We start from the raw sequence: 19524 nt of genomic DNA on the forward strand, positions 1-19524 counted from the left end.
AAAATATGTATTTGTATATTTAGAGCTAATGTTTACATATTCAGTGATAATAATTTCTATTTTAGCCAGTTCAGATAGTTAAATAAATCATAACTATGCATGTAATCCTTTTCAATTAAAAGAAAAGACTATGCATGTAACCACATTTGCTATAGTTTGGGCAAGTGTTGCCCACAACAAAATTTGAGGACCAAAATTATACAAAGATAACAGTTCAGGAAAAAAAAACAACTATTTCTGCTATTCGATATTATAATCACACTTTTTTTTTTGTTCATCTTACCGTTGAGTTAATCAAAATGCCTTTTCAATTTACACCACTGTTCTAAAAAAAATAAAAAAAAATCAAAATTACTTTTTAGAGAAAAAAAAATTCCATTTTAAGTATGTTAAAAGTAAAATTGAAATGTGTACTAAAAATATGAAATGAATTAACTACGTTAATACATTAATTTAGAAATATTTGTTTTTTTCTAAATTCGTTTTTATTCGAGGTATGTTCTCAAATCAATATTTTTCCATTTTTTTCCTTCTTCTACCTTATAGCTAATAGAGTTGAACATCAGGCGGGTTAATCAAATTTTAAGTTCGCGAGTTTTGCGTTTAAAAAATTGTTCATGGACCCGATTTGTAAAATGGTTTACGATTTGCGGGTTCAGGTTGACTGGGTTGGTAGGATCAACGTGTTGACCCGATCAACTCTTGGTCAACATTTTATTTTTGTTATTTAATTTATTTTGTTTTTTTATCACCCAAATTCTTTATAGAAAAAGAAAAACATTTGAAATTCAAAGTAGAAGCGTAAATCTAATAATACAAAACTAAAAAAATCATTCGTCAAACTTGTGTCAAAATAAATTGTGACTAAAAATTTAAAGTTCATACTGCATACTCAATCCATACATTCGGTACTAGTTATTATCTACTATTGTCCATACATATCATATATATATATATCCTTAAAAATATCTAAATTAAAAAAATATTTATAAATTTAAGGTATATAAGGCATAAATTTTTATAAAATAATGGTTTGTGTAGGTGTTTTTTCGATACTTGGTAGACTTGATTTTGAATCTGATTTTCCACTTAGCTCTATCTTCTTTTTTATTTATTTATATATATATATATATATATATATAAATCTACTCTTTTGAAAAAAAATCTACAAAGTAATAACATAGGCAGGCCCGATCCGGGCTAAGGCGGACTAAGCCTGTGCTTAGGGCCCACTTTAACCCAGTGTCCAAATTTTTTATATAACATATTTTTTTTATATTGAAAAAAAAAATAGCATTTTTTGAAAATTTTTGTAAAAGAGGTCCAATAATACTTACATTTTACTTTAGATAAAACACGTACTTAAATTTTGTTTAAAGCCCATTATTACTTAGGGTCGACCCTAAACATAGAGTATTTGAAGTACAAATAACTTTTTTTTGGAAAAAAACTTATTATTTTAATAAATTATATTTAATCTATAATTAATTAATACAAATTCCCACATAAAAAAACAAAACACAAGAATTATCAAATGTCATATAATTATTTAAATGCTAAAATTTGTTCCAATCTATATAATAATTTTATCTGAGATTTAAGTAAAAAAATATAATATATATTGTTTTTAAAAATTATTATTTTAAATTTTCAGTATAAATTTTAGTTAGCCCACCCTAAAATTATATTCTAAGTCCGCCACTGAATGGTTATACACTAGTATAGTATATACATACATATTACGTAACCTTAAGCGTGCTGCGACTGGATTATGTATTGATTTTGCCGAATCAAATAATCCAACCGGTCATGAGTGGCATGAGTATGCACATCGATGGACGCCTCAATTTGCAATGGTAGAGGGTGCAATTCACTTGGTTCAGATACAACATCTTCCTCATCTTCACCTTCTTCACCCTCAGTTGGGTCATTCTCGTTATGAAGCTTGCGAGTCTCTTTTGGAGGAGTGAGGGATGGCTGGGGGAAATCATAGAAATATTTTCGCGAAATCATTTTTGTTGATTGTAATGATATCCCCATCCATAGACTGTGTGCCACGTTGACAGCGCAAGGCTATAATTAGAGCACCATGTGCCATTCTACTTGCGGTTCACATTTGAGAAATGAACTTGAAATTTCTATATATGAGGCGGCCAATGTCACAATCTAGCTTGGTCATAATAGCAAACACCACCAAACATCAATCCACAGAAGATACATGCAATGTGGGCAACAACCAAACATTTACGAAGTACACCCGTGCCCTAGCTTGCTCCAACTCTCCATCACCATTTTTTTGAAATCTTTGTGTTCAGTCCAGAAATTAAAAAATCTGAAAGGTTTGAAACAAATATCTTAGACTACAGATGAAAAGACCACACAAGAACAATAATTAGACACAGTCTTTCAATTCATATTAGTAGAAGAATTAGGAAACATATTTAACCACTCTTTATTTTTGAGCACATGCTCAATTCTCGAGTATATTCGGTCCTTAGTATCTTGATTATTAGATTAAGTAAAATGTGATATGGATCTGTGCAATCTGCCAGCCAACCCTAAAGCCAGCAATTGTTCGCGTCTTCTATTTCAGCTCTAGTGATCTGATTAGCCCTACATTTGTCACCATATTCAAATACTGCATTAAAGTTCCCCATTATAAACCACGAATTATCTGGAAACTGAAGCTTAGACAAGCCAATCTAAAGCAACTTTCTCTCTTCTAAGGTATTTGAGCCATAAACAAAAGTAGCACAAAACTCACTCGTATAACAAGCCATCTTAACAAGGAAATGAACATACTGATTTGTTTCTTCTAACACAGAGACTCTAACAAACTTATTCCTCCATATAAGCAGACTTCTATCTTCAACAATCGGACTAGAATGAAAGTTCTAGCCATGGAAATTAGCTAAAATTGCATCAATCATTTTATTACCTACCCCTCATCTTAGTTTCAAGCAAAGCACCAAACCCAATTCTCCTTATTCTACACACATTAATCATAGCCTCTTGCTTTTTATTACTATTAAGGCCTCTAACATTCCACCTTAAGATATTACAATTATCATTAGTTGAACTCTCAGTAACAATGTCACTTTTATCACACCCATGCTGTAAATGCAGAATATCAAAATCATTAAAATTAAGAGTCTTACCTCCTACATCATTCACCAATTGAACACTTCTTACCTTCCATTCTTTTCTCACTTTCCCTCTTCCCTCCAAACTAGCTTCTCCCTTAGAGATAATTTCTCCTTGATCAAAAACCTCATCAACATTAGGAGCTTCTTTCAAATTTTCCTTTGTTATCAATGACTCATTTACCAACTCTGGACTTGCTACATTGTTTCCTGGAGCATCAAATATGATCCCTTTCTCTATCTCATCAGCTTTGGAAGACTGATGCATAGTTTGAGCTTCCACCTTCTTTAGGCCTGAACTTTTTTGTGTACTTCCTACAATCGACCATAATGTGGCCATAGCCACGACATGCTTTACATTGAACAAGAAGCCACTCCTAGTGTACCTCATGCTCAATAAGTTTACCATGTTCATTCAAGAATTGAATACTTATCGGTGGCTCATTTGTTATGTCCATCCCCACTAGCACCCTAGAAAATTTAACCATGTAACTCTCCCTTGTAACCCTATCAGCCATGATTAATTTACCAATCATGCTAACTATAGCTCATAGACACTTACTTTCCCAGTAGTAAAGTCCTAGATCATGTAATCAAATCTAGAAAGGAACTGATTTTACAAGACATAATGCTGTAAAAATGGTTGTCCACAGTCGCACAATAATTGGCTTTCAATCGAATCGGAGCACTCCATCCTTAAAAATAAGATCTATGCAATCCCTATTTTACCCATTTGCATTTAATAAAATCTTCGAAAACAGCAAAAAGAAGATTAGCTCCTAACACCATACACACTACTGCTACACTTCCCATTGCGGTTCGCAATTTAACCTCATCTAAAACTACTTGAGCTATTTTCTTATTGTCTTTCAAAATGGGTTCTGTATAGGTCAGATTAGGTTCTTTGAAAGAAATTTTACCTTCAGTGAATTTCTTCCAATGTTGTTGAGAGTTCAAATGGAATTCCTCCTGTTCGACCTCTTCAGCCCAACTAGATTTCTCATCTCAAATCTCCTTCTCAATGCTATTCTCTTCTGTCATATCATGATCAATCTCGATAATACATCTCCAGATTGTAAAGCTTGAGTAACCAACTCAAGGCCTTCCAAACCAACATTCTCCTCTGAATTATGCAAATCATCTTGGATTGAAGGGGGTCCACGAGATTCAATCGAGTTACAGGCTTTCGAATCACTCTTTTCTTCTTTGCCATGGAAGCGAGAAAATGACCACAGGTTTGTGATTGTTGTGGTGAGTAGTCTTTCATTTTTTTTTCCTGTTAATATATATTGGTTGTTGCATTACATCAAGTATAACGGTGAACAGTAAAATAAGATAATAATAAATAATAAACAAATAAGAAGTTGTGGCTCTATAAAATTAAATAATAAATAGATGAAATATTTTTCACTCAATTTTTTTTTGATCAATCTCGATTACTGTAGATCTCATTCACTTGTGATAGTTATGACAACTTTAGATAATTACAGAGTGTTTCAAACATGTTCAACAATCGAATTGTCACTTTGGGTATTTTACGATCAATAATTGCAATATAACTAAGATTGTATATTAACTCTAGTTATCAAAAGTTTTTAACTGGTCTAGAAATTATTGTCAAGTGAGCTCATTTGTGGTAGTTCTTACTTTAGTTAAATGATTAGCGTGGTACAATTTTTTTTATTTTTTATTTTTAGTTGAAAAATTTAGTTAATTAAATATTTATAAATTTCTCTCCAATACAAAAAATAATAATTGAAAAAATAAAATTAAATGTATTATACCCTTAAAAAATGATTCAAATACAAAAAAAAAAAATAAAAAATAAAAAATAAATAATAATAATAAATAACAAAAAACTATAAAGTGAAAATGTCAAAGACTCAACTTATGTTGCCTAATTAATTAGGAGAACTTACCAAATGTATCACAAAAAATTATTAGTTATATAAATTGATTCTTATAAATTTATATTTTATTGTGTATGATATATAAATACCAATTATGAATAATTTAAAAAGGCAAAAAGAATCTAAATAAAAAAATAAATTATATGTTGTCAAAATTTGATAGTTATAACAATTTTAGATAATTATGTGGTGTTTTAAACATACTTATAACAGATAAATTTCTAGTCTAAATATTTTAAGATCAACAATTAGATTGACCATGATACTGTTACTAGCATATATACTGAAAGAGGGAAAGCCTTGTGGTCAGGGGATTGATAGATGGATTTGGACCAAGGAAGCGAGCGGCCAATTCACAACAAAGTCTGCTTACTTAATACAGGCTTCTGAGAGAGCCCCTGCCTGTGTGGTTGCGCCTACCTTGTGGAACAAACTTTGGAACTCCAAAATTTTAGAAAGACATAAATTTCTTTGGTGGGGTATCCTTTCGAATGCTCTACCTGTCCGTGGTCTCCTGGCAAGAAGAATCCCGATTGATGATGACCTATGCCCATTGTGTGGGGAGACGCCGGAATCTATGGAACACCTGTTCCTCTATTGCAACTTTGCTTACCATCTCTAGAGATCCTCCCCTTGGGGGGTGTTCCCGATCCCTGACTCGGGAGGCCGAGTTTGGGATTGGGTTAAATTTCTTTGGAACTTGAAGATGAATGGGGTGGACTCTGACAATCTGTTCCTTTATGCTTCAATCGTCGTTGATACAATATGGAAAGCCAGAAATGACAAGGTTCATAACTCACACCCGAGTAACATTGCTATGGCCATTGACTCTATTTCTCATTGTTATACAGATTATGTTTTCTGCTTACTTCCCCCGAAAACTCCGGTGGCTTCTCCGACTTGGATTCCCCCGCATGAAGATTGGGTCAAAATCAACTGTGATGCTAAGGTTGGTGGAGATTCAATGTGTATTGCGACTCTGGCTAGGGATCACTTTGGTACCGTTCTGTGGGCTGCTGTTACTAAGCTCAACTTTAGAGATCCCCTGATTGGTGAGGCGGCGGCGTGTCACCTCGCTTTGGATTCGGCTGGACTCAAGAACCACAACTATATTTTGGTGGAGAGTGATTCTGAATTGGTTATCAAAGCACTGAAAGGTCTTCAATCTATTTGGAATATTGATAATTATGTTTATTTATGTAATCAACTCTCTAAAAACTTTTTATCTTGTAATTTTACGTCTGTTTCTCGTCGTTGTAATTTTGCCGCCCATAATGTGGCTAATTGGGCGTTTGCCCAGAACATCTCAGGTTTTGTGGAACCCTCCTCAATTCCTGATACTATCCTTTGTAATGACCGTGAGGTCTAATTTTCATATATATATATATATATACATATCAAACGTTTTATTTTCAAAAAAAAAAAGACAATTACATTATAATTTAAATTGTTATGTTAACTATAGCTATCAAAAGGTTTTAATGGGTCTAGAAATTGTTGTCTATCACATCATATGTGTAGTTTTTACTTTAGTTATTAAAAGACTTGAATTAATTAGTATGCGAGTAGGGCCGATTCTGAAGGTAGGTGAGCTAGGCGTGTACCTTGGGCCTCCGAGAGTCCAAAAATTGTGAAAGAAATATTAGTATATAAATAAAATATTAAATAATAAATATTGTATGGTATTGTTGTAAAGAGTTTTACTTTAATCTAGAGGGTAAGAGATCAATTCCTAGTCTCTACATTTCTATTTTTTTTTTTTTAAAAAAAAAAATATGTAATATGTAACTATGAAAGATATTAAATGCTCTTTAAAATTTTTAAAAAGTTTTACCATTATGCAACATAACTATTATTTTGATAATAATTAAATTATATATAAGAGTCCTAAAATTTAAATTTACTTTAGTCGACGTATACTTTAGGACAGACGCTATATGTGAGTCATTGTTTATTATTCTTTTGTGTTTTTTGCGTCTTGAAGTGGGAGGACAAAAACATTTTCGATATTTTGAAATAATGGACGAAGCTCTTTCAATTTCAGAAGCATTAATAATGATTCCCTTATGATGTAATGATTCTTTCTTACGCTATTACTTGATGAGGTCATATATCAAGCCTATATATTTTAAACCTAAAACATAAACAATTAAATTAAACCTTCTAGTTCTTTCTCATGACAATTTGAGAGAGATTATCTATGTTCCACATATTCCATCTTACTCATATTATTAATCCCAAAAACTTATATTAGCTTGTCACACATGGATGTATAGCCTCTAACTGAACAAAGAAAACATCTCTATAGAAAGAAAGAAAGGATGTATAATTGGGACCAGTAAGACAATTGGATATTATTCTTTAGATATAAAGAGATCTACTTAATCGTTGAAGACAAGGATTGGAGGAGGTGAGGGATTAGATTCTCTCCCCTTTCCTTTTTTTTCCTAGTTATAGTGAATTTCTTCTAAATAAAGTGGGGAAAAAAGATAAACAAAGCTTACTTCAAGGAATTGCTCTATTTGAAAGGGATCCTATCTCTCTATCTATACTATTTATAATTATACATATATTATATATATGAAAGAGTTTTTATGTATACATACATAATATAAAATATCTACAAGAATCCATTAATACATTCAATTATTTAGCTTTGTTCACACGAGTATACCTCTTCTTCTCAAGGCAAGTATATATATATATATATATTTATATAAATTATGTATATATGAGCTTCATCCCTATATATATAAATACGTAACAAAGTGTATAGTTATTGATTTTTGTTTTGGTTAATATTGTTGTAACCATGAGAGGTGTTGAGGTTAGAAGAAGTGAAGAGTCACTATGTGAGATGTCATTGAAAGTGGTTGCAAATATCATTAGGCTCTCAGCTTTCTCAATTTCTCAAAGAAGCCTTGGCAACAACACTAATAATAATAATAATGATAATCACCCAGTAGTAGTAGCTCCTTCTTCTTCTTCTTCTTATAAAAATAACAACTATATCAAAACCAAAACCAAAATAAGCACAAGCCCTCCTTCTCCTCCTTTGAAGGTGAATAAGCCGTTGTTGAGGGCCCTAAAACCCCAGTGTGAGCCACAACAAATCTACTTGGTTGATCATGAACCAATTACTCGTCATCTTGACCATCTTGATCTTGTGAAGGAAGACATGAATAATGTTGATGGCAGAGCTTCTGACTTCATTCAAAAGGTACGTCAGAAGAATCTAAAGGCTGTCACTAATAATAATGAAACTATTTATTCATGCAAATTAGTCCCTCGAAGTCGTACTATGTAACCATCATCAACCACTTACCACTACGTACCACCACCATCACCACTACAACTAGCTATTACTATTTATATATAAATACAGAGAAAGAGAGGGTACATGATTATATATATGTTTGTACTATATATATATATCATCAATCGTTGCTTTACGGATTTTTTTGCTCCTCTTAATTTTCAATTATATATTATATATATTATGATCAAAAGAAATCCCTAGCTATAGTATTAATTAATATATATCTATGTATCAGAATAATTAAGTTATAATCATGATGATGGTTATATGATATATGATGTATCTTATCTTTGTATTAAGGACAGATTCAGGGCGATATATGTATGAATTTATATATATATATAAATATATATATATTGAAACTACAGCATTTGGCTTTATATATCTTTAGTTATGTGTATTCATACATATATATACATATTTTTTATTCCATGTTTGTTATATATATTCTTAATTATATTTGCTTACGTTTCAATTCACTAACCTTTCATTAATAGACTTGTAGTCTGGTTTAATATTCATCTTCATCCATATATTGAAAATAGATAACAGATTATCTTAATTTGGAGATGTTAAGCTTACCTACCATGTACCAACCAAAGTACTCAATGAGATTCCAAAGCAAAAGTTTGGGTTATATATTTGCTTTTGGCGCTTGTGTTTCTCACTCAATTTATAGAACCAATATAAATAGAGGAAGACAAAGCTAATTAATTGAAGATGTAGTTTGACTAATAAATTGTAATAGAATGTTATAAAAATATAACATCCACGTCTAAAATTATATATATATCGAAATATTCTTTTTTTTTTTTAATTTATTTTTTTCACGGTAATATTTGTTATAGTTATAATATCATTCTTGTAAATTTTTTAAAAATTCCGAATAGTTTAATGTACCGAAAACAGAGTTTCTGATATTTCAGTTTACCACTCATCTTCAGAAAAGTTCAAACCTTTTTTAGGCACTGTAAGCTATACGAAATTTTTAAAAAATTTACAAGGACGCTGTTGCAATTATAACGAACACATCATATGAAAAAAAAATTTGAAAAAAAATATTTTAACATGTGTTTTCGGGCACAGAGACCGACTAAAAGATTGTAATAGGAAGTTGACGATAATACTCTTTATATAAATATATAAAAGGGTGTACGGTAGCAATTGCATTTTTTTTTGTTATATATTTATAGGATATTAGGTATAAAATTTTTTAACTACTGATCTAATTAAATAACTCAAATTAGGTTTAAAAACTACACTATAATTAATATATTCAACCAACAAAACTCCAATCCCGTGTTTTATTTTTTTATTTCTACATATTTATTTTGTGATTATTTAAAATTTTAATCAAGAGATTTTTCAATTATAGTCTAATAGGGCAAAGAAATTATCACTACTAAAAAATCTCGAATTCCCGTCGGTTTTACACCGTCAGGTAAAGAATTCCCGACAGTCCATAAAACCGTCGCCTATACGAGCGTCGCGAATACTAGGTAAAATAGGCGACGGTTGAAAACAGTCGGGAAAATAGTATGGGCCACGGTTTAAAACCGTCGCCTATAGTATAGGCCACAGTTTAAAACCGTGGCCTATACTATAGGCCACGGTTTTAAACTGTCGCCTATAGTGGTATAAGCACGATTTTAAACCGTAGCCTATAGTAAAATTTTCAGTTTTGATTATAAATTTTGTTTTTTAGCGACGGTTTTTACCAGTCATTTGTTGCAAAAAAATGAAAAAAAAATGTAAATTTCTACTATTTTTTTCCAGCATTAATTAACTTTTATTAATTTATATAATGTCACTAATTAATTACTGTAAAGTATAAACATAAATTGAAAATGAACAGAAATTGTAATATATACAAACTACATATTCTAACTTACTTAATCGTTAGTTATACTAAAGTAATTGGTTATATTGTAAAGTATAAACAAAAAAGAAACGTTGGGAGAATGTGAGTCAACTCCATCAATGGGTCAAAAGAAACTCCTCCAACAGGAACAACTTTACCATATCACTATATATGCCACAGTACGTTAACAATCACCTCAAGAAAATTCAAAGTATATAATTCAATGCATAACTGAGTATGTCATAGATCTATTAGTAAAATATTTAGTGACAAAAAGTACAATTCGAGCATGGTCATCAAAGTTGAAATAGACCATACTCATCAGAGGCATTATATACCAAAGAAAAAAGTATACTACTCTGAATAATTCTCCGAGCAGTTAATTCATATATTGACAATAAATTTTCAGAATCCCATATCTATTCTACTCTATTGCTTATTCAAAAAAAATGCTAATTATAAATCCAAACATTTAGCCTTAAAATCCAATTGAAACTTGACTCCGTCAAAAGAAAATGCTAAACTTTAATATTAAAACAATAAAATATAAAAATGGGGGAAGGTAATAATGGATGATTCGAGACTTTACCAACGGGAACAAAAGGGTTCCTAACCTGTTTCTTCTCCACACAAAAAAAAAAATCCTCGAAATTGGCCTCAGTTGAACCCATCTTGATCTTCTCCAAGTGAAGATAATTGGATATATAAGTTATACCTATTCAAATTTTATTAGTTACAGATGCTAAACACTCTCATCATCAAAATACCAAAAAAAAAAAATAAAATAAAATGCACACTCTAGTTGTTATACAAAAACTCAACTACCCATTTAAAGTTCTGTGTTTGTGCTAAAATTCAAGATCACAATGAGAGCCTAGAAAAAATCCCATTAATAACTTTGTAAATTTAGAAGACCTTTTTCAAGAGGCCCAAATGAAAATGGACAGCCTTATCCAAGTTTTTAGAGGTCAATAAATATCAACAATGCATTCTAAACCAAACATTATTTGTAAGGTTTCATACATTGCCATGATGGACTAAGAAAAATAGTAATAGATTCATTTCAGAGACAAAATAGTATTAACTGCCAACATCTCCACAAGAACTCAATATCATAGACAATTAGAGGATCACAGTTGAACGGAAAAAAAATTCTTACTAATTAATTCAACTTATCAGAAAATAGTCAAACGATATAGTCAAGCCTAGTAACTTGCTAATGACAAACAAAAAATCAAATCCCACAAATAGCAGAGATAGAGAAATTAAATTTAGACCCATTAACACATGTTAAATCTTCTCAACTTCATAACATGTTATCATTTGCCAATAAAATAAGTGAAAAGAAGGCAATTTAGTACATCATTTCCCTTAATAGGGGATCATATATAGATAGGCATAAGCATGTATAAAAGCAATTTACAATCCTAGTGGCATTAAAACCGAACATCACAAGCAATAAGTTCTAGAGTATAAAACTAGGACAAATGACATAATGGGTAGTCACTAAATAAAAAAACATTATCATATACCAAATCAGTTCATAAATGACATTTGATTGAGGGAAAAAAACAAAGTAATTGAACAAAGAATTACATATCAAAGTCTACAAAACATTCAAAATAGCCATGTTTATATATTAAATATTGAATGGAACAAGTGCATTTATCATTAACAAAAATTCCAATGCTAAATAATTTTGCAACAATTAAAAACACAAAAAGATCTGTGTATATATATACATATGAAAAATATTAACTGAGCAAATGCAGTAGCTCGTCTCAACTTACCACCGTAGTCTTTGTTTTTAGGGTCAACGTAAGAATCAGGAAGCACAAACAAAACACCTTGCAAACCTGTTCAAAACATTGTAAGAATGAATATCAATGACAATAAACAATACCCATCTGAAATATCATATCATAGCCTTATCAAAAAACAAAATTCATACCCTCTGGCTTATTGGAGTTCTCCTCATTAATATCATAACCAAACCCAAAATATATTTCGCATGAAACGTTGTAAATCTTCTTCTTAGCTTCCTCAACACTGAAAAAACCACAAAATTAGAGTAAAAAAAAGTTTGTACATTTATAGTCAAAACAGAAGCATTGAGAAATTCATAAACCAAATGTGCCAAGGCCAAGACAATATACGAATAGGGTCGGTGGGCGTTGCCGGTAGTGGCAGAGGTGCGTCGCTGGTGAGAGAGAGACCCGAGTGGGTGAGATCGAGAGAGAGATCGAGGGAGTGAGAGAGTGAGATCGAGAGAGATGGAGGCGCGAGGGAGTGAGAAAGTGAGATCGAGAAAGAGTGAGATTGAGAAGAGTGAGGGTTTGATGTCTGAATGTTTTGGTGAGAGGCACGAGGGTTTTAATTTTTTAGCCCTATTCCCGACAGTTTTCAACTGTAGGGCAAAGTATGGGCCACAGTTTAAAACCGTGGCCCATACTTTGCCCGACGGTTCTAAGCCATTGGGAATTGTTTATTATTTTTTTTAAAAAAAAATTCTCCGCACTTTTAAACTGTTGCCTAATCTATACGAGTGTTAAAAACTGTCGCCTATAGTATAGTATAGGCGACAGTTTTCAACACTCAGTTAAATTTTTTAGTGACGGTCCCAAAAAAAAAGCGTTTTTGGAACCGTCGCGAATTATGCCTTTTGTAGTAGTGTATAGAAATTATAAAATAAGATGGGTCGACTTTATTGACATTTATACGATCCCCTTAAGTTTAATATTACAGAAATACAACTTCTTCATAAAGTCTTAGGTGCACTCAAATTTGGGAACTCCTCGTGCGTAGATCTCAAGGAACCAATGAGAAAACAACTCCGATAACTCAAAATCTCCATTAATTCTGGCGCTTCCACCTGAAGGAAGTTGTTATCAGTATTTTCGGCAAGGGACACGTGGATTCTAAATAGAAGCTTAAGGTCCATCAGTGGGTCTAAATAACATAAATTGGGCCAAGCTCAAGATCCATTCTGTCTTCCGGGATAACATTAGTATAATTCCCCCAGGCGAAGTTCTGCCAAGTCTAGTCAGCATTTGGAAGAGTCATGACTCCGTGTAACTGGAAGAATCCTTTAGCGTGTACCTAGAAGCCAGTTATACTTTTCTATTTCTTATAAGCAGTTTAAGGAATTACTTTCCTTAAATCTTAGACAGAGAATAAAATTGTGCTGAGATATGAAACTATACAATTAGAGATCAAGTAATTAATATATCTTTAATTACCCATAGTCATAGGACACAATTCTTACAGATACGATCGTGATCAATTCTCCACATCAGCATACACGTATTACCTCATGGGCTGGGCTTCACCAAATAAGCCCAAACTTATGTATTATCTGTAAATTCCCCATCAGAAGAAAATTGTAACTAAGTATGACTTCTATTACACTATAAATACTCATTGAATCCTTTGAACAAAGGGTTGGAAATTCTTGAATAGCTTGCTCAAGAAGAGAATAGAGTGCTCATGTCTATTGTAATCCCTTAGGCTTCTCTAGCAAATTTTATAATAATACTAACTTGTGGATTAAGGCTCGTTAACACTCCAACCACGTAATTCTAGGTGTCTTCTACATATATTATTATATTTTTTGGTTATATTTTCCTTAGCTTTAATATTAAATAATTAGTTTTCCAAAAATTTCAGTAAATATTTTTATGCTTTCATTGAGAGCTAAAGAAAGTAGTGATACCATTTAAGATTACGTTCAGTAATTATGGTACTCATTCAAACCATATTTGGTCTTCACTTCAACGACCCTACAAAGGGTGATGTTGATCTTAATGCTAAGACGGGACACATAGAAGATCCAACTAAGGTGACTAGTCGCCATAAGAAGGATCAAACTGACAAGAAGCCTATCTTGAAGATCCTATGAATGAAGATAATGAATCTGAGGGGACTGACTCTATTGATCCTGAGGGGAACTTAATTGCCCATGTAGCTGTTTCCCCTCAGGTGTGATGAGGGCAATGCCTGCACCGGACAAGTGGTCCATATAGCTTCCATCAACGTGCAATTTCCATGTTGAATTTTCTTATTCTCACTTCTTTTCTTGCTCTCCCTTCTTCTCTGGCTCTTACTTTTCTCCTGAATATTGAAAGATTTCAGGAGATATGCCTATACATTCAACCATGAAGTATGCGAGAGCTTAGCCTTTTATCGCCACTTTTGGTTGGTAGGTAATTTTTTATTGGCCAAGTTCTGTTGCCCACTTGAGTAACTAGCCAGATGCTTTAGGTTTCTGAAGTACTTATAGCAAGGGCTGGTCGGTGTACACTCTTATTGGATGAGCTTGGAAGTAAGTTCTTAGCTTTCTTAAAGCTATGAGCAAGCAATATGTCAATTTTTCAATGAGTGAGTATCAACTTTCAGCATCAATAAGTCTTTTATTGACATAGTATACTGGGTGTTGAAAGCTATTTTCTTCTCTAATGAGAATTGTACTTACAGTGAACTCCGTGACTACCAAGTATATGCCCAATTCTTCATTGTCTAGAGGTTTTGATAGGATGTGAGGCTGAGCTAGTTGTTTCTTTAGCTCTTGGAAGGCAGCTTCACACTTCTATGCCTATTCAAATTTTTTATTTTCTCTAAGTATGTTGAAGAAAGGGACACATTTGTCTATGGACTTTGACACAAATCTGCTTAATACTACTATATGACCAGTTAAGCTTTGCACTTCTTTTATCTTTGTGGGAGACTTCATGTCCAAAAGGTCTTAGATTTTTTCTGAGTTTGCTTTTACTCCCTGAGCATTCACTATGAAGCCAAAGAACTTGCCTAAGCCTACTCTGAAAGAACACTTGAAAGGATTGAAATTCATATGATACTCTCAGAGGATCTTGAAGCATTCATTTAGATCCTCTATATGCCCCTCAACCTTTTTGGACTTGACAAGCATGTCGTCTCCATAGACTTCCATGTTATGACCAATTAGGTCTTTGAACATTTTTTACAAGCCTTTAATAAGTAGCCCGTGCATTTGTAAGTCTAAGAGACATGAATTTGTAGCAGTACATGCCTACATCTATCAAGAAACTTGTATGTTCTTGGTCTAGTGGATGCATTTTGATTTAATTATAACTTGAATAGGCGTCCATGAAGCATAAGATCTCATGACTAGCTATAGCATCTACTAGCTAGTCAATCATTGAAAGTGGGAAAAAATCCTTTGGACAAGCCTTATTCAAGTTAGTAAAATCTATGTATACTCGCCACATGTTGTTTGGTTTGGGAACCAAGATAGGATTGGACACCCAGAGCGTATAAAAAGCTTCAATGATGAAGTCATCGGCACCCAGCCTTTTGATGTCATCTTTTAGAGCTTGTGTTCGCTCTTTATTCAGTAAGCTCCTTTTTTGTTGTACATGTCAGAAGTTTGGATTTATGTTCAGGGTATGAGAAATTATAGATGGATCGATCTCTACCATGTCTTCATGAGACCAAGTAAAGATATCGAGGTTTGCCCTTAAATTTTTTACCAATGCTGATTTTATTTCCAGCGCTAAACCTTTCTAGATTTTTAATCTTCTGGTCAGAAGGGTGGGATCGATCTTCTAATTCGTCTACCAATCCAAAGCTTTTTATAGGATCTCCAAAGTGAGGATCTAAGTTTGCCTCCTCGCTTTGGGCTAAACTTCATTTCCCATGGTAGGACTCTTTGCTAGAGCTCTTGGCAGGCATCTTTTCTTTCTTGGCTTTGGACAAAGCTAAGTTGTAGCAATACTGGGCAGACTACTAATCTCCCCTTAGATAGCCTACCCCATGCTTTGTTGAGAAATTTATACATTGGGGGTAAATGGATGTCACAGCTTTTAGGCCGTACTGGGCTGGCCAACCAATCATTACATTGAACGTTGATGGCACATCAATCACTATGAACTGAGCCATTAGTGTTCTTGTTGTGGGACTTTCTCTAACCATCAAAGGCAATCAAATGTATTCCAAAGGGTACAAGGCCTTGGCCAAAGAACCCGTACATCAGCTGTGTACAAATTGCTAAATATGTCAACTGGAGCCCTAACTTTTCATAGGTTAACTTGAAAAGTATGTTTGAAGAGGCTCCATTATCGATAATGCACTTGGCTACTGTCATGTTCCCTATCTGTGTTATTATGACCAGAGGGTCATTATGAGAGAATCTAACTTTGGCAGAATCTCTTTTTGTGAAGGAGATGGTAAGTTCTTTAAGCTTTAGCTATTTGAGATCTCTTTCCACTACAACTAGGATGTCACTGTTTTGCCCTTGACAGAGAGTCCAAGCGTAGCTCTCCATAGCTTTGTTTGTTTCACCTGTAATATGGGGTCCGCCAATGATGACCCCTAAGTGACCAACCACATGAGGTGGCATCAGGTCTCTATTTTAGGCACCTTATGCCTGTGTCTGGTCATCTTGTACACAATGATGCAGATGTGGATTGTTCTTCCTGATTAGAAACTTGATTTTTAACTTTAAGTGCTTGCACTCGTTGGTATCATGGCGAAAATCGTTGTAAAATTGGCAGAATTTTGAAGTGTCCCTCTTACTTATGTCTTTTTTCATTGGAGGAGGCTTCCTGTATGGAACTATGGACTGTGTAGCCACATAGACTATTTTAGGAGTTTTTGTTAGGAGAGTGAAGCATGTAAACCTCTCCTCCTTCTCCTTTGAGTCTTTTGGAATGGGGGAATTATGAAATTTCCCCTTTTTTCCTTTTGCTCAGCCAGAGTTGTTGTTGTTACACTTGCCTCCATTGTTTTGGCCTTTGGAGGGCTGGCTGGCACTGCTCATACTGGCAGGTGTATTGGACAAAAGTGAGTGCTATCTTCCACATTAGGTCTGTCCAGCACCTGCTGGTCTCCCAATTTGGGCTTGTTAGACAGCTTATTCAAGCTTAACAAATCCTTCTTCCCAATCAAAGAAATCAGCCATGTTTTGAGTTAAATGTCGGTGGATATCTTTCCACAACCCACTCAAAGGTAGAATGCCACTCATGATGGCTGTGTACCTTTCTTCTTCTGCCAGATTTTTGACTTTTGTAGCCTCAGTTATAAATCTGTAGAGGTTTTCCAGGCCTCTATTTGACTTCAACTAAGTCTTCTAGCCTGTATGGTGTTTGCTTGAAAGACAAAAACTGTGTAGAACTCTCTTGTGAAATAGTTCCACGAATTGAACCTCCCAACAACTAGTTTGAAAACCCACTACTGTGTGGTTTTAGATAAGGTTGCTAGGAAAATCCTGCAATGAATATCAACCTCAACATTTTACAAATCTATTTGGATCTCAAAATATTTGATGTGAACCAAGGGATCTTCTTTCCCCATGTACATCTTCTAAGTTGGCATCTTGAACTTGGTTGGCAATGGCAACACATTAATGCATGCAGAAAAAGGTCACCCTCGGGTCCTATCTAGCTCTAAGTCAGACAGCTTTGGGCCAGACAAGCCTTGTATCATGTTCTTGAGTTGATCCAGCTATGCTTGCACTATAGGAACAACTTTAGCTTGCCTTTTCCAGCTAGGTTTTAACCTGTCAATCCTTGCCCGACTAGGCTGGTATTCCCTGGACATTGGCTGAAATTGGCCAATTCTACCCCATTAGTAGAGTGTTTTGGGCGGGACGTACTCGTCCCGAGCGTTTCTTCTTTGGTTTAGACCAGCTCGAAGATCTACTCTTACATGTGTTGGGATTTATGTCCTAAAAGTAAGTAATTAATGGATAATATATTAGAGAATATATGAAATAAAATTATAAGATAAATGATACATTACTTATAAGAGCATAATTATTAAATATCAAAAAATTCCTTATTCATACGGAGAATGTATAATCTTGTAAGGATGTACAAGAGAATTAAGATTATATGACATGAATAAAACAAGTTGGTAGTATATTAAAGTAATGAGAATCTTTAATATAGAACTACTAAGTATGGTTTACTATACAATATACTTCTAGTGTGTGTGATTTTAATTCGAATCACATATGTGGATAGACATGTACTAAAGGTGTTGTGTATAGTTCGATTATGCATGACTGAGCCGATATGTAATAAACATCTTTTATCAATGTATCATTTACCATGAAAGAGTTATTCATATCACAATGATGATCATTAGTAGATCAGCTTGAATCCTGAGTATACATGAACTCCTATTTGTGTTCACTAAGTTCTTTGATTCACTCGTTAAAGTTTCTTGGAGAAGATGATTCTTACAACTTCAATTTTGGGAGCTTAATAACATGAGTGGCTGGGAACATGTTATACAATAGTAGAATTTAAGATTTCCTAACGGATCGAATATTTGTTTTCTTATAGTACGTGTTAATTCTGGGTGCTAACAGTTGAATCTAAATCTATAATAAGTTATACACGAGTTTTATTTCCTCCTTGAAAAACGTATTTTTTTTCTCCCTCAAAAACGTGTTTTGCCTTTTAAGTAATAACTATAGTGCAGCTCAACCCCATGGTAGGAAACACAAATGACAATTTGAGAGCCAATTAAATTTTATTAATAGGGGGTGCACACTTTCGTTTATTTTGAAAGGTGCACCCCAGATAATTCTAAAACTATATATATATGATATATAAGTAATAAAAAGAAAGAACAAAGTAACAATACATGTTACATACAATATACAATTGAGAAAATATAGTTTTTTTTCTCTCTCTCTCTCTCTCTCTCCTTGTGATAGAGTTTTTCATCTTCATCTCATAATCACAGTGTCTCATGAGCTGAATACATACTATGAAAGAAATTCTTCTTCCCTTTATATCTATTAGCCTACTTTTATCCTGAGTATTGAGGCTAGTCTGAAAGACTGTGGTGTAAAATTTTCATCGTTGTTCATAGCAAAAAATTGGATGATCGGTATTTATTACGAGAAGAATCAAGAATCTCCTGATATGCTACAAGAGGAATTACTTCATTTTCATGTAGTTTAGATTTATATATTATATTGAGATTAATCTTAAGATTATATATGGTTCATATTGGATTAAATTATTTTTTAATAAAATCCGTTTTTATTTTTTTAATTCTGATATGGACCATAAAAATTCATATTTGGTTTGTATTGATTTGGTTGTAATTGATTAGTTGATTAATAAAATTATTTTTTCTTAATAAAAAAATATAGTGGGCTAGAAATGAGAAAGTGCATAATAATGTACTTAATAACTTTTCGAATCATATTTTATTAGTGTCGTCTTGTTTTGCAGAATATGTTGCTTCGTTGTTATACCAACTAACTATTGGCTCTGTTAATGGTTGGTCTCCACCATTAAT

The 19524-nt window shown here is 33.1% G+C and overlaps 1 protein-coding gene across 1 annotated transcript; it reads right to left on the reverse strand.

Annotated features, from left to right (window-relative positions):
• Nucleotides 1-9723: 9723 nt before the first annotated feature.
• LOC133036160 (uncharacterized) lies at nucleotides 9724-13476 on the reverse strand. Its single transcript, XM_061112659.1, has 5 exons — nucleotides 13473-13476; nucleotides 12390-12699; nucleotides 12185-12282; nucleotides 12024-12089; nucleotides 9724-10948 (listed from the first exon to the last, which is right to left on the reverse strand). The coding sequence occupies exons 1-5, from the start codon at nucleotides 13474-13476 to the stop codon at nucleotides 10752-10754; spliced, it is 675 nt and encodes a 224-aa protein (XP_060968642.1). The 3' UTR covers nucleotides 9724-10751.
• Between the last annotated feature and the right edge of the window lie 6048 nt (nucleotides 13477-19524).

This window comes from Cannabis sativa, chromosome 3 (genome assembly GCF_029168945.1).
Source record: "Cannabis sativa cultivar Pink pepper isolate KNU-18-1 chromosome 3, ASM2916894v1, whole genome shotgun sequence".
NCBI lineage: Eukaryota > Viridiplantae > Streptophyta > Magnoliopsida > Rosales > Cannabaceae > Cannabis > Cannabis sativa.

Coding starts and splice junctions, on each gene's coding strand:
- LOC133036160 (XM_061112659.1), bottom strand. Junction 12,090..12,184: donor GAACTCCAATAAGCCAGAGG/GTATGAATTTTG, acceptor TGTTTTGAACAG/GTTTGCAAGGTGTTTTGTTT. Junction 10,949..12,023: donor TAAAAACAAAGACTACGGTG/GTAAGTTGAGAC, acceptor AAATTTGAATAG/GTATAACTTATATATCCAAT.